The sequence below is a fragment of the Camelus dromedarius genome, chromosome 22 (assembly GCF_036321535.1).
Source record: "Camelus dromedarius isolate mCamDro1 chromosome 22, mCamDro1.pat, whole genome shotgun sequence".
NCBI classification, from domain to species: Eukaryota; Metazoa; Chordata; class Mammalia; order Artiodactyla; family Camelidae; genus Camelus; species Camelus dromedarius.
In genome coordinates this window covers 12137399-12151523 of record NC_087457.1, presented here as the reverse complement: position 1 = coordinate 12151523, position 14125 = coordinate 12137399, and the positions used below count along the sequence as shown (strand labels likewise).

At 38.8% G+C, this 14125-nt stretch overlaps 1 protein-coding gene across 2 annotated transcripts in view; it reads left to right on the top strand.

The window, feature by feature from the left end:
- Positions 1-3142: 3142 nt before the first annotated feature.
- The window catches only part of LOC105105430 (disintegrin and metalloproteinase domain-containing protein 5), a 29566-nt gene continuing 18583 nt past the window's right edge, over positions 3143-14125 (top strand). For both annotated transcript variants that reach the window (XM_031440067.2, XM_064477435.1), the window contains exons 1-3: positions 3143-3268; positions 7431-7614; positions 10818-10916. In XM_031440067.2, the coding sequence (XP_031295927.2) occupies positions 3195-3268; positions 7431-7614; positions 10818-10916 (357 nt within the window). In that variant the 5' untranslated portion in view covers positions 3143-3194. The remainder of the gene's footprint in view (positions 3269-7430; positions 7615-10817; positions 10917-14125) is intronic.

The following is a 14125-nucleotide window of genomic DNA, read 5'->3' as shown; positions in this document are numbered from 1 at the left end:
ATATCCTTTTTAAGCTGGTACCTGCTTGAGTTAATGTAGGTGTTATTTTTGTGGCTCTGCAGTATTAAAATGATGAAGTACTTGTGTAATTTGAAGGCAGTGTTGGGCCTGGGACTTTGACTTATAAATATCTCTTAACCGAAGGGGCTGGTGGGTTCACAGCAAACAGAAGTGACATTGGCTTCTGTGCAGAGCCTGACTGGCACAGTTAAAGTCCACGTTAGGTGCACCTGGATCTAAAAGTGCCCAACAGTCTAAAGTTTTACCTTATGAGGTGATGAGAAGAGTTCTGTTGTACATAGATTTTCAGTCATGTGACCTGATGTTGGTGTATGTTGTTAATAGGTTGTCAGGTTGTCCTCCATTTAAAATATTTACGCCCTTGTTTGTGGCTCCATAATTCTGCTGTAGGCAGGCAGCCTAATTTGGACTTTGGCCTCAGTTGTTGGTTTGGTTAGCGACAGCCAGGCCAGTCTTTGGGTTGTAAAGTCTGTATCAGCCAAACTCGATGGCTTGTGAGCCTCCGCATTTGCCACGTGTGGGTGAAACAGTGGCTTTCTTGGAGGATTCAGGCCTCCAGATGGCAAACTCCTGAGAGCACTCGGACCAGTAGTAAAGAGATGAGTAGGCAACAGAATGTTGTACAGCTACACTTGTGAGGTTTTTTTTTTATTTTGTTTTGTTTCTTCATTTGCTTGTTTTTGTGGTGGTGGAAATTTAAGCTCAAGTGGCTCTCCTATCAGATTATCGGCCGCCTGGTCAGTAAGGAAGTCGGTGGTTACCAGACCCCAGAAGTGTGTGTGCCCTGGATCTGACCTCCAGCTCTTATGGGAGGGGGCAAGATAAAAATTTAAAACAATAGGGAAGGCATAACTAAAGGGCCTTGTGTATAATGAGTCTTTATATACATGGAATCAAGAAAGAACCTCCTTTCAATATAGGGAAGGAAAATGGAAAAAAAAATTTAAAGTTGGTAGGAGGTGTGAGTCAGACAAAGGTCCTTGAATTAAGAGAGATTAAGAGCGTGGGCAATCTAGAGACCCCTGGAGGGGATCCATTTGTTGGATTGGTTGGACTAGAGTTTGAAAAGGAATTGTTTGAGCACACTGTAATGTCGCTCAGTTCAACCAGCCATCTGGGACCTGTCAGAGACGTGAAAGTTATATTGAATGCCTGCCTTCTTGATGAGACAGTGTTGTGTCTTCTGAGAAGCAAAACGCGTTCCTTGGTTACTATTAATGATGTCTGTAACTAGGAAGGGAATAAAGTGTGTCCTACAAGGCCTTCTGTTTCGTGCTAAGAACTGTTTTTGCTCAAAAACTGGGATGCAGGAAGGAGAGAATGCTTGAGTTCAAGGAGTGTTCCAGGAAACCAAATTTCTCTCTCTCTCTGAAGGTGGACTGAAATGTCTGATGCAGCAGTTGATTGTTGTTTTCTACCTCTTAGTGGCTGTGGTTGAACAACAAGCAGCCCAGGGCAGTGGGGGGAATAGAAACTTTAGGAACGTCTTCACGGGTCATTTGCATCTTTCTCCTCTGAACTGTTCTTTACTTACCACTTCCTTACAATGCTGTCTTGCTCTTGGTCCATCAAGAACCAACAACTTTCAAAAAGTATTATTTTTAGAGCTGCTTTGGGTTCACAGCAAAACTGAGGGACAGTGCATAGATTATCCATCTATATCCCTTGCCCCTACGTGCAGAGCCCCCTCTGTTGTCAGCGTCACTCACCAGAGTGGCACACTTGTCACAAGCGATAGATGTACATTTACCCATTAAAGTTCAAAGTTTGCCTTGGGGTTCCATCTTGATGTTGTACATTCTATGAGTTTGGTCAAATAATGCTATGGATCCATCATTATGGAATCATACACGGTATTTTCATTGCCTTAAAAGTCCTCTGTGCTCTGCCTATTAATTCCTTCCCTCCCCCCTGCAACCATGGATCTTTTGTGCCCTTAATTTTTTTTTTCCGGAATGTCATATAGTGGGAATTATATAAAGTATATAGTCTTTGCAGATTGGCTTCTTTCACTTTGTAATATGCATTTAAGTCTCCTCCATGTCTTCCCATGACCTTATATCTCGTTTCTTTTTAGTGCTGAATAACATCCCATTGTCTGAAACATGCCACAGTTTACTTATGTTCATTTGCTGAAAGACATGGATGCTTGCAGGTTTTGGCAGTTATGAATAAAGCTGCTGTAAATATCTGTATGCAGATTCTGAAAGTAATCAAAAGGAAAACACCACCTATTGAGGGTGTATTAGATAACTAATAGTATTTTAGATAATATTACTTGAATAGTATTTAGATAATAATATTTTAGATAGTAGCTAATACTAATTAGGTAACTATTGCTATGTAACTGATAATACCAAACCTTAGCACATGGAAACAGCATAGTTCTGTGGGTCAGGAATCTGAGAACAGCTTGGTGGGTAAAATGAAGGTGTCAGCCAGGACTGTAGTTATCTCAAGGTTCAACAGAGAGGGGGTGTGCTTCCCAGGCTCAGCTATGTGGCTGTAGGAGGACCAGAAAATGTTTCCAAGCTCACACCTGAGGACCTCTCCACAAGCCTGCTTCACGACATAGCAGCCGCCATGAGACACAGAATCCAAGAAGTCAGACTCTTTATAACCTGTCCTGCAAATGAAGACCCAGCACTTCTGCTATATTCAGTTAATTAGAAGCGGGTCAGCAGGTCCAGCCTGTGCTCAGTGGAGCGGGAATACACAGGAGCATTAATACCAGGAGGTGGGGGTCACTGGGACCCACTGTAGACACTGTTAGCTGCAAAGAGAATTTAGAATTGACTATTAAAGGATTAAAAGCATTTTGCTTAAAATAACTCAAAGAAGTGATGCAACATGGTATTTAAACTCTTAGATTTGCTAAGATAGCAGGTATTTGCATCAAGTTATGATACCTGGGAATTATTGTGTTATTCATCCATGTTTAGTAATATTTATATAACTCTGCTACAGTTGCGTCTCCATAGATATCTTGGATGCATTAATGAATTTTAAAATTGAGTTTTATATGCTAATTTTTGACTATAATAAATAATTTTTAATAACTGAAGAGGACTCTTAGCTGACTATTTTCCTTTTCTTTTCCTTATATTTAGTATCCAGAGGGTTTATCCTTGGAGTCATACAGCATCAGTGTCGTGCAGTTGCTTGGCCTTAACATGGGACTGAGTTTTGATAATACTGAGATCTGCCACTGTTCAGGAGATGTTTGCATAATGTCGTCAGAAGCTGTGTAAGATGATTCTGTTGTTGTTGTTAAGTGCACACTATACTCAATTTTTTATTATTATTATTTTTTGGTTAGGAACTTTACATTTTTGTTAACCAAACTGAAGTAATTGACACTTACCCAACAACTCTCAGATACACATTCTTTTCAAGTGCAAATGGGATACACACCCCAATAGGCCCAACACTCCTCCAGGCCTCTCCATGCCTGGGGAAATTCTCTTCCTCCTTCCTGCCTCCCAGAGTCCGGCTTGAATTTTTCTCTGCTGGCTAGGTTGAAGGCAACCTCTAGGAACAAGCCATATGAATTGCGTAATTTCAGTGCTTCTGCATAAAGTCAAATGCTTTGGTATTTGCATTGTACAATATAAGGATGAATACTGCAATTCATGTTAATAATTTAAAGTAAAAATGTTTATTTAGAAAGACATTAAGTCGCACATAAATAAAACCATGACCGACTGAAAGAGAGGACTGTTGAAGAAAGGATAAAATTTCTTTAATTTTAGTACCGTCAATAATACCTCTTCCCTACTTTACAAATAAGAGCTCCTGCATTTCCATTTTGCATTGGTTCCTGCAGTCACGTAGCCAGTCCTGGTTGATCCGCATCACCACCAAGACTGGTATGCTCAGTATGTTTAATTTGAGTCATTTTAGTGTGTATGTACAGTTACCTCATATTGGTTTTAATCTGCATTTCTTAGAAGATAATGATGTTAAGCATATTTTCATGCATTATAGCTTTGAATATCTCAGTTGGTGAAGAGCCTGTTTAACACTTTTGTCCATTTTTTAAAATAACAAATGAGATGTTCATGCTCTTGTTGAGTTGTAAGAATTGTTTATATATTCTAGCAATCAGTCCTTTACCAGATACATGATTTTTTGAATATTTTATCCTTATAGTGTCTTTTTTTAAGAAAATATTTTTAATTTTGATGAAGTACAGTTCATTTTTTTCTTCATGCATCATGGTTTTATAGCTCTTGTATTCAGTTTTATCATACAGTTTGAATTAATCATTATGTACGTGTTTAAGTTCATTTTTATTTTTACCCTATGGATTTCCAGTTATTCCAATTCCATTTGTTGAAGATACCATCATTTCCCCCACTTAATTGCCTTGGTGACTTTGTGAAAAACCAGTTGACCAGAAATGTGTGAATTTTTATTGGACTCTTATTTCATATCGTTAGTCTGTACGTCTGCCCTTATAGAAAAGCAAACTGCTTTTATTACTGCAGCTCTATACTGAATTTTGAAATCACGTAGTACAAGTCCCTAAATTTTTTCTTCTTTTGCAAAATTGTTTTGGCCATTCTGGGTCCTTTGCATTTTCATATGCATTTTATTATCAGATTTCCAATTTTTATGAAACCTCCTGTTGAGATTTTTAAAAATTGAAATATAGCTTATTTATAACATTATATTGGTTTCAAGTGTACAGCATAGTGATTCAGTATTTTGACAGATTATATTCCATTAAAAGTTATTACAAGATAATGGCCCTAATTCCCTGTGCTGTACAATATATCCTTGTTGCTTAAAATAAAATATTATACATAGTAGTTTGTATGTCTTAATACCCTACGTGTAACTTGTGCCTCCCCTCTTCTCTCTCCTCTTGGTAACCACTGGTTTGGTTTCTATATCTGTGAGTCTGTTTCTGTTTTGCATATACCTTCTTTTGTGTTATTTTTTAGATTTCACATATAAGTGATGTACATTATTTGCCTTTCTCTGACTTATTTCACTAAGCATAATGTTCTTGAGGTCCATCCACATTGCTACAAATGGTGGAATATATAGGTATATAAATTCCTGAACCACAGTGTCAATCAGGCTATGCAACATATATATCTCCACAGAAAAGTTCTTTTGTGATACTCAACTGTCACAAAGGGCCAGGTCCTGGGTTTCTCATCTCAAAAGCCCCGCAGGTGCTATTTGTTGTGCTGGCCCAGTGTGGGGCTGCCAAACTAAGACCTGGCGGATCGAAGGTCAGCTGCCTGTCCGGCAGTCAGTCTCCTCCCTGACTCTGCAGTGATCTGTTGGTTTTAATGCTGGATCAAACAGTATGTTGTACTTTCCAGACTGGCGGCTGGGGACCTGAGCCACAGCTCCCCATCCCGCCACCCTCACCCCGCCTTCCTGCCTCCATGTAAGTCCTCTCTTGTTTTAGTGATTTGCAGTGAGCATCTCTTTCCCTCTGTTGCAGGGGACCTGGAGGAAAAGGAAAGGTGTGTTGCCATATTTCCTACTCTTTAGGGCATGGATTCCCTCCTTTCCCTTTGTTAGTGTCCTGGGTTCCCATGGACTCAGGGATTTGTCAGTTGAGGTTTCTCTGCGTGTGTGTGTATACTTATATATATTTAAATACACATTATATATAGTACAGAGTAAAAATGTTTTATTGAAAAAAAAAGGGCCCTTTTACCTTCCACCCTGCCTCAGGCAACAACTGATCTAATTTCTGTCACTGCAGTTAGATTTATTGGCTCTAAAATATGTGAATTGAATGAAATGTACTCTCTTTTGAATGTTCAGTCTATAAGACTGTAATTTCTCTGAATTATTTAAGCATTTTTCTTTAATTATTTGAATTTATTTATAATGTCTCCTTTTAAGTATTTGTATGCTAAATCTGACACCCGAGCTACCTCAGTGTTACTTTCTACTGACTGCTTTTTTTTAATTGACTATGGATTACATTTTCTTATTTCTTCGTACATCTGTTATTATCAGCATATTGGATATTGTTGATAGTACAATAGAAAGCCTAGATTCTCCCACCTTCCTCTGAATAGCGTTGACTCTCTTTCTGCCAGGCAATTCAATTGTTGGGTAATCATTTTTAACTTTACGTGCTTGGTTTTACGCCTTGTTAGTTTGGATCTATGGAAAACTCAAGGTATTTCCAAACCTCTCTAAAATGGCAGGATTGAACCTCCAAATTTGGTTTTCCCCGGGGAACTTGTCAGGGCTTGAGTTTAGGCTCTAACTGAGAGAATTGATACAGAGTAGGTTTTAGTGTAGGGCAGAGGTCAGCCAACAACAATCCATAGGCAAACTCTGGCTGCCTGCCTGTTATGTAAATAAAACTGTCTACGCTTATTGGCTTACATATTGTTTACAGCTGCTTCTGTACCACAGTGGCAGAGCTGAATAATTGCAACAGAGCATATGGCATATAAGCCTATCATATTTAGTCTGTGGCCACTTACAAAAAAGTGCATCAACTACTCTTAAATCGTGTTCTTTCTTGTGTTTTAGTTGGATGCTGAGGTGTTAGTGAAGTACTAACAGCTCTCTCACTCTGTCAGGACAGGTGTTTCTACTGCCCTTCCCGTGGTATAAACCAACAGATATTTATCTGAAAAATGCTTAATTATGGAGAGCAAAAGCTCTAAAACACGCTTTTAAGGTTAATACAAACATACTCATATTGTCACTTAAAGAAAAACATAGAAAGATGATATTAAATATATAAAAAGTATATTAAATACTGAGGTCAAAAATTTTAAATTCAATTTTTTTTGGCCCTGGGAATGTAAATAAGGAACAACAGAATTTCTATGTCTAAAGACTTAATAAAGATCATAGGGTAGGTAGATAACAGGTCTTACTTAAAACAAGATGAATGGCAAATGATTTTGGAACTTTTTTTTTTTACTTCATTATTTATTTATTTATTTATTTATTTATTTATTTTACTTTTTTTTATTGAGTTATAGTCAGTTTACAATGTTGTGTCAGTTTCCAGTGTAGAGCACAATTTTTCAGTCATACATGAACATACATATATTCATTGTCACATTTTTTTTTGCTGTGAGCTACCACACGATCTTGTATCTATTTCCCTGTGCTGTACAGTATGATCTTGTTTATCTATTCTGCGTATGTCTCTCAGTATCTACAAATTTTGAACTCCCAGTCTGTCCCTTTGAAACTTCTTTTTTTCATTACAAGATTTTTCATGATGAAACTTAAAAAGTGTGTTAAAACATATTAGTATTTTAAAAATACTTTTTATTTTTAAAAAGTGTTCTTATTGTTTTCCATGAGAATAATGCTCTTTAAATTTCTCTTCAAAATATACAGTAGGAGAAATGGAGAGATACACAGTAATAATTTTTGTCGTACTCATGTTTTGTATATGTCAGGCACTCTGCGGGTGTAAAGGATTTTAGCACCTGTAGCTTGGATGACTTTAAATATTTTGCTTCACATTCTGGCCTTGAATGTCTTCGTAACATCTTTCCTGAGAAGCCAGCTTACAAGCAGGGCACAGTATGTGGCAATGGAATTTTGGAAGCAGGTGAAGAATGTGATTGTGGTACTTTACAGGTTAGTAGGAAGTTTCTTCAAAAGCTTTTTGTTTCCCATATATATGTATAATAGGTGGAAAAAAAGATAAAGAAGACCTTGTCTTCTAGAAAAATAAATTTGAGAAAGACATTTTGGGGGGAAAGATGGAAGCCTTTAAGTTTCCTACTTTTGCTATTTTTTGAAGTGGACAGCAAAGATCCTTCAGATAATGTTTGTCTTCAAATATTGCCCTCTGACCTTCTTTAGAGACATCAGCTCTAACCTTATAATTAGTGACCACAAAGAGTGCATAAGGAGTTGGAGAAATACTCCCTTAACAACAAGCAGTAAATGAAAACCGACAAGAGCATCTAAAGACTATAGACTGTTACCAGTGGGAGAGCAAAATGCATTGTTTGCTATTATATGGAGAAGAATTTTTGTTGACAGATTATGCCAATTAAAAATAGTTTAAAATGAAATCTGTTGCTTGTAGAAAACATAAAAATATAGAACTAGGATAAAACCGAAACAAAGATGAAAGATGATAGAAGAGGAATTGACAACGAAGTGAAGAGTCATATGAAAACTCTCAGGAACAACGATAAAATATGGAATCTATTATACACAAAATATATATATATATATATATATAATTTTATGTAGTAAAATATATAGTAGATACACACACACACGCATGCACACACACACACACTCACACACACACAATGTATATTACTTAATGGTACTGGAAAACATCTAAAAGAAGGAAGAAGCCAGAGGAGAGATTAATCTCCCCATAAAAACTGCTAAAACCAATTAATGAATGAAAGTGAATCCAAATTCCATGGATTTCTATGTGTAAATAATAAATAAATGGAAAAGGAAATAAACTGTACAATTCCATATACATTGTTTCAAAAACACGAAATATATAGAGATAAATTTAACAGAATATGTGTAAGACCTGTACAATAAAATCTTAGGTTACTCAAATAAATGAAAGAAGATTGAAATGGAGACACATCCCACTGCATGGATTGGAAGACACAATATTGTTAAGATGTCAGCTCTGCATAGATTGATCTGTACCCTCAACGTAATCTCCATCCAAACCCCACCCATCTTTCTGTAGAAACTGGCAAGCTGATACTATATATGGAAATGCAAAGGACCTAGAGTAGACAGAGCAATTAGAAGAAAAAGAGCAAGAGTGGAGTGTAAACACTAGTTTTCTGTAAATTTCAACATTTTCTGTAAAGTGGTAATAATCAAAGCAATGTGGTATTGGCCAAAGCATGAATATTTACCTTAATGAAATAGTATAGAAAATCCAGATATAAAATATTTATATAATCAGTTGACTTTCTGCCATTATGTTAAGACAATTTAATGGGTGAAGAAAATCTTTTCAACAAGGATACTATATGAACTAGATTTTCATGTACATAAAATAAACCATGACATCCCACCATACACAAAAATTAACTTGAAATGGATCAAAGACCTAAATATGAAAGCAAAAATTCTAAAACTTAGAATAAAACATAGGAGGCAGTCTTTTTGACTCTGTGATAGGCAACAGTTTCTTAGATAAGGCAAATAAAAAAGAGATTTTAAGGAAAAAAACGTAAGTTGTACTTCATCAAATTTAGAAACTTTTTCTTTTAGGCTTTGTTGAGAAAAATAAAATAGCAAACTCTGAAATGGGAGAAAATATTTACATATCATATATGTTCCAACATATATGTATAATATATTCAAAAGCCAATTCAAAGGACTTTATTCAAATACATAAAAAGGACAATCAAGAATTCTGATTTCTAGGGGGGAAGGTATAGCTCAGTGGTAGAGGGCATGCTTAGCATATGTGAGGTCCTGGGTTCAATCCGAGTACCTCCATTAAAAATAAACAAGCAAACAAACCTAATTACCTGCCCCTCCCCCAAATATGTGAGAAGTTTAGGAATCAGCACTCAGTCCTTACAACAAGTAAAAAGCTAAACAAATTAATAAAGCAACAGCTCTTCTTACATCCATCAGAGAAGTGAGGTCACAGAGCAAACCACTGCCCGCTCCAAACTGGAAAAACACTCAGGTAAATGCAGAGAATCACAACTTACTGGAGTAGCAACCCAAAGCTAAAACCTTTTGGGAACCAGCACCTGGGCAGACAAACCTGAACTATAATTTTCAAATTTCTGGAGGCTCAACATGTAGAACTTGGATAGTTTAAAACTCCAGGGGGACCCAGTCATAGATGGGAACCACCCACCATTTCATGAGTTTTACCTCCAGGAGTTTGAACTGTTCATCACAGTGAATACTGGACACAAGTTTTATGCTTCCGGCGAGGGGAGGAAAAGGAACCATCCTGAAATAGCCAGAGCATTCTATTCTTAAGAAAGTCTGCCCTTAATAATTACAAAGTTGTATGGAAAAAACAACTCCCCCAAACTAAGAGTAACCAAACATTTGATTAAAAGAAATGGTGAAGGAATAATTAAACTTTGAGTGCATCAGCACATAAGTCAGTATATGAAACAAATAACTTTTTAAAAGTATAGTATTGCTGTCTGTGGTGAAGCTGTTTATTAAAATACCAACTAAAAATAACAGTAACCAAAAAGACAAGACCAGGAAACCCAAACTTCTGATGTTGGTAAACTCCATAGTTTAGAACAAACTTGCTACTGACGACTGGAAAAGTTGGTTGAAGGCACTGAATCTTGTACAATATAAGTAATCATGGGGCCAACATCCCAGTGAAAGCAGAAGTCTGGACAGACCAGCATGGCTTCTGGGACCATTTTGTTGAGGGGCAGGGGTTTGGGGTTTTGCCATTTCAGAGAGGGATGCTGAGAGTCTGAATGTTGCTCTTGACAGCTTCACATCAGAGAAGTTCTATATGTAAATAGAAGTATTAAGGAAACAAGAACATAAGAAAAATTTTGAAGACAATGTTAGTTAACAAGGCATCTTAATAAGTATTTCCTCTAAGAGTCTGGCTCCACAGCAGTATGTTAATATTGTTCAAATTACATGGAATGTTGTGAAATGACACATTTCTTTTACAAACTAGTGAATGAGATGTTGATTTCAGTAAGTCTCAGGTAAAGAATGAGATTACTGAAACTGTGCATTTTACGAAACGTGTGTACTTTGTAAAGAAGGTCTGTGTTGCAGTTTTATTTGACAATACCTAATCATACATGATTGAGTAACGAAGCATTTGTTCACAGGATTGTACACATATGAAATGCTGCGATCCTAGAACATGTAGAAAAAAGAAGAGAGAGTTAGTATGTGGCTCTGGGGAATGCTGTACCACGAGATGTGTGGTAGGAGGCAATCTGTATTTTATTATATCTTAACATTAGAATTTCTTTTATTTATTTATTTATCTATTTTAACATTTTTTTGAGTAATAGTCATTTTACAATGTTGTGTCAAATTCCAGTGTAGAGCATAATTTTTCAGTTATACATGAACATACATATATTCATTGTCACATTGTTTTTTGCTGTGAGCTACCACGGGATCTTGTATATATTTCCCTGTGCTGTACAGTATAATGTTGCTTATCTATTCTACATTTTAAAATTCCAGTCTGTCCCTTCCCACCCCCAACCCCCTTGGCAACCACAAGTTTGTAATCTATGTCTATGAGTCTGTTTCTGTTTTGTATATATGTTTTATTTTTTTTAGGTTCCATATATGAGTGATCTCATATGGTATTTTTCTTTCTCTTTCTGGCTTACTTCACTTGGAATGACATTCTCCAGGAACATCCATGTTGCTGCAAATGGCGTTATGTTGTCGGCTTTTGTGGCTGAATAGTATTCCATTGTATAAATATACCACATCTTCTTTATCCACTCATCTGTTGATGGACATTTAGGCTGTTTCCATGTCTTGGCTATTGTAAATAGTGTTGCTATGAACACTGGGGTGCAGGTGTCATTTTGAAGTAGGGTTCCTCCTGGATATATGCCCAGGAGCAGGATTCCTGGGTCATACGGTAAGTCTATTCCTAGTCTTTTGAGGAATCTCCATACTGTTTTCCACAGTGGCTTTCCTTGCTTCCCTCTCCCACTCTTAATGATTTAGATGTCTTATTTTACAATTTTGTGTTTATTCTATTTGTAATTCATGATAGTTATCACCTTTCCAATTACGAGTTTCTCATTTTTGTAGCATCCTGCTTCTTTTCTATTTAGAGTAGATCTGTCAGTATTTCTTTTAGCATGGGTTTAGTGTTGCTAAACTCTTCTAGTTTTTGCTCGTCTGTGAAGTTCTTTATCTCTCCTTCTATCCTAAAGGATAGCCTTGCTGGATAGAGTATCCTAGGCTGCATCTTTTTTTCATTCAGGACTTTGAATCTATCTTGCCACTCCCTTCTGGCCTATAGTGTTTGTGTAGAGAAATCAGCTGAGAGCCTAATGGGGGTTCCCTTGTAATTCACTCTTTGTTTTTCTCTTGCTGCTTTTAGGATCATTTTTTTATCCTTGACTCTGGCCATCTTGATTATAATATGTCTTGGTGTGGGTCTATTTGGGTTCTTCGTGTTTGGGACCCTCTGAGCCTCCTTCCTGTACTTCTTTAGGTTTGGGAAGTTTTCAGTCATGATTTCTCCAAATACCTTTTCAATCCCCTTTGTTCTTTCTTCCCCTTCTGGAACCCCTATTATGCGTAGATTGGCACACTTTATATTATCCCATAGGTCCCTTATATTGTTTTTGTTGTTTTTTATTTGTTTTTCTCTCAGCTGTTCTGACTGGGTGCTTTCTGTTGTCCTGTCTTCTAGGTCACTTATTTGTTCCTCTGCATGATCTAGCCTGCTTTGCACAGCCTTTAGGTCAGCTCTCATCTCAGCAAGTGAGTTTACTAATTCTACTTGGTTCTTCTTTATACCTTCTATTTCATTTTTGACATATTTTATATCTCTAAACACTATTTCTTTTAGTTCCTTCAGCACTTTGATCACTCCTTTTTTGAAATCTTGATCTATAGGCCATCAATGTCTATTTCCTCGATCGTAGTTTCAGGGGATTTCTCTTGCTCTTTTAATTGGGAGTGGTTCCTCTGCTTCTTCATATTGCTCATATCTCTCTGGTACTGTGGCTAGTGGGTGGGTGGGTCACTCCCCCTCCCGATGCTGCAGTCAGATGCTGCGCTCGGGCTAGGCAGGTGGGCAGATTGCGCCCCCTCCCAGAACTGTGGTCAGGTGCTGCGTTCCTGCTGGGAAGGCAGGTGGCTACCTGCCCTTTCCCAGCGCCGGTTGCTCCACTGCTCTGTGCAGCTGCCTGCTCCACCTCGGATCGGTGCTCCGCTCTGTAGGCGGGCTCGGGGAAGACCGCAGAACAGCCCTGCCCCTGCTGTGTGCCAAATCTCAACTCCTTGTTTGTCTTGGTGGTGTGAGTTCTTTGAGGTGCCAGGGCAGAAAGATCCTATCTGCCTCAGGCTGTAAACAAGTCTCAGTCCTGTGTAGAAGTTTGCAGAGCCCCCAGGTGTGGATGCAGGTCTCGGCCCCGCCACTACCCAGACACTGCGCGCAGGAGAAGATGGCGGCTGTGGCTGCGCCCGCCTCTCTTCTTGCAAGAAGTGCCAGTAATGGCGCCATGGGTCTGAGGAGACAAAGGCTATGGTGCCCCTTCCCCCAGGGCACACTAGCCATGTTGCTTTGCTTTTTTCCACAATTTATGGGGGACCGAGGTGGTTCTGCTCCGTATCCCCTCCCAGCCACAGCGCGCAGCACCTTGCAGTCCCCTGGGGCTACCTCAGTGCAGCCGCCCCAGTCCTCCGCCCAGCTCGGGTGGCCTGTCCCAGCCCCCAGCTGCCAGCTCGTGTCTCGGGCTGGGTGTCGCGTGGACCCTTTGTGCCCGTTTAACTTAGGTCTGTTGGTCAAGGGGTGCTTAGGGCAGATCTGAGACTCAGAGGCTCCCTCTCCGTCCTGCTGATCTCTCCGTTGGAGAGGGGGAGACCCAGCGAATGAGCGCCAGACCTCCTTTGCCGCTCCCTCCTCCCGGGACCGGTCCTGCACTGTTCTGCTTTTTCTTCTTTCTTTTTTCCTTTTCTCCTACCAGACTTTTGGTGTCTTTGTCTTTTGAAGGGGGCAATGTTCTGTTGGAGTTTGGCAGCTGCTCTGGTTGGCTGAGTGGGTCTGTAGATGTGAGTTTTGGTGTATTTGTGGGAGAGGGTGAGCTATGAGCATCCTTCTACTCCACTATCTTGCTTCTCCCTCTAAAATTTCTTGAAATTCTTGTTTTTCCAAGGCAATGAAAAACATGTCAGTACTATATTCTGTCCTTACCATTATGTTATATGCAATTAGTCCTGGACCCGCTCTCACACTTCAGTCCAGTCAGTGATCTGTCATCTCTAGGACTCTCCTGTATGTAGTGCCTGGTGCTTCTGTCTCCTGGCTTGACCTCCCATTGGTATCCCACATTACAAATCTCTCCTACACCCATATCTATGATCAGCATATATCTTGGGGAACCCTCTTCAGGTCTTATTTTCCAACACACTGCTTCACATGGGGACAGGA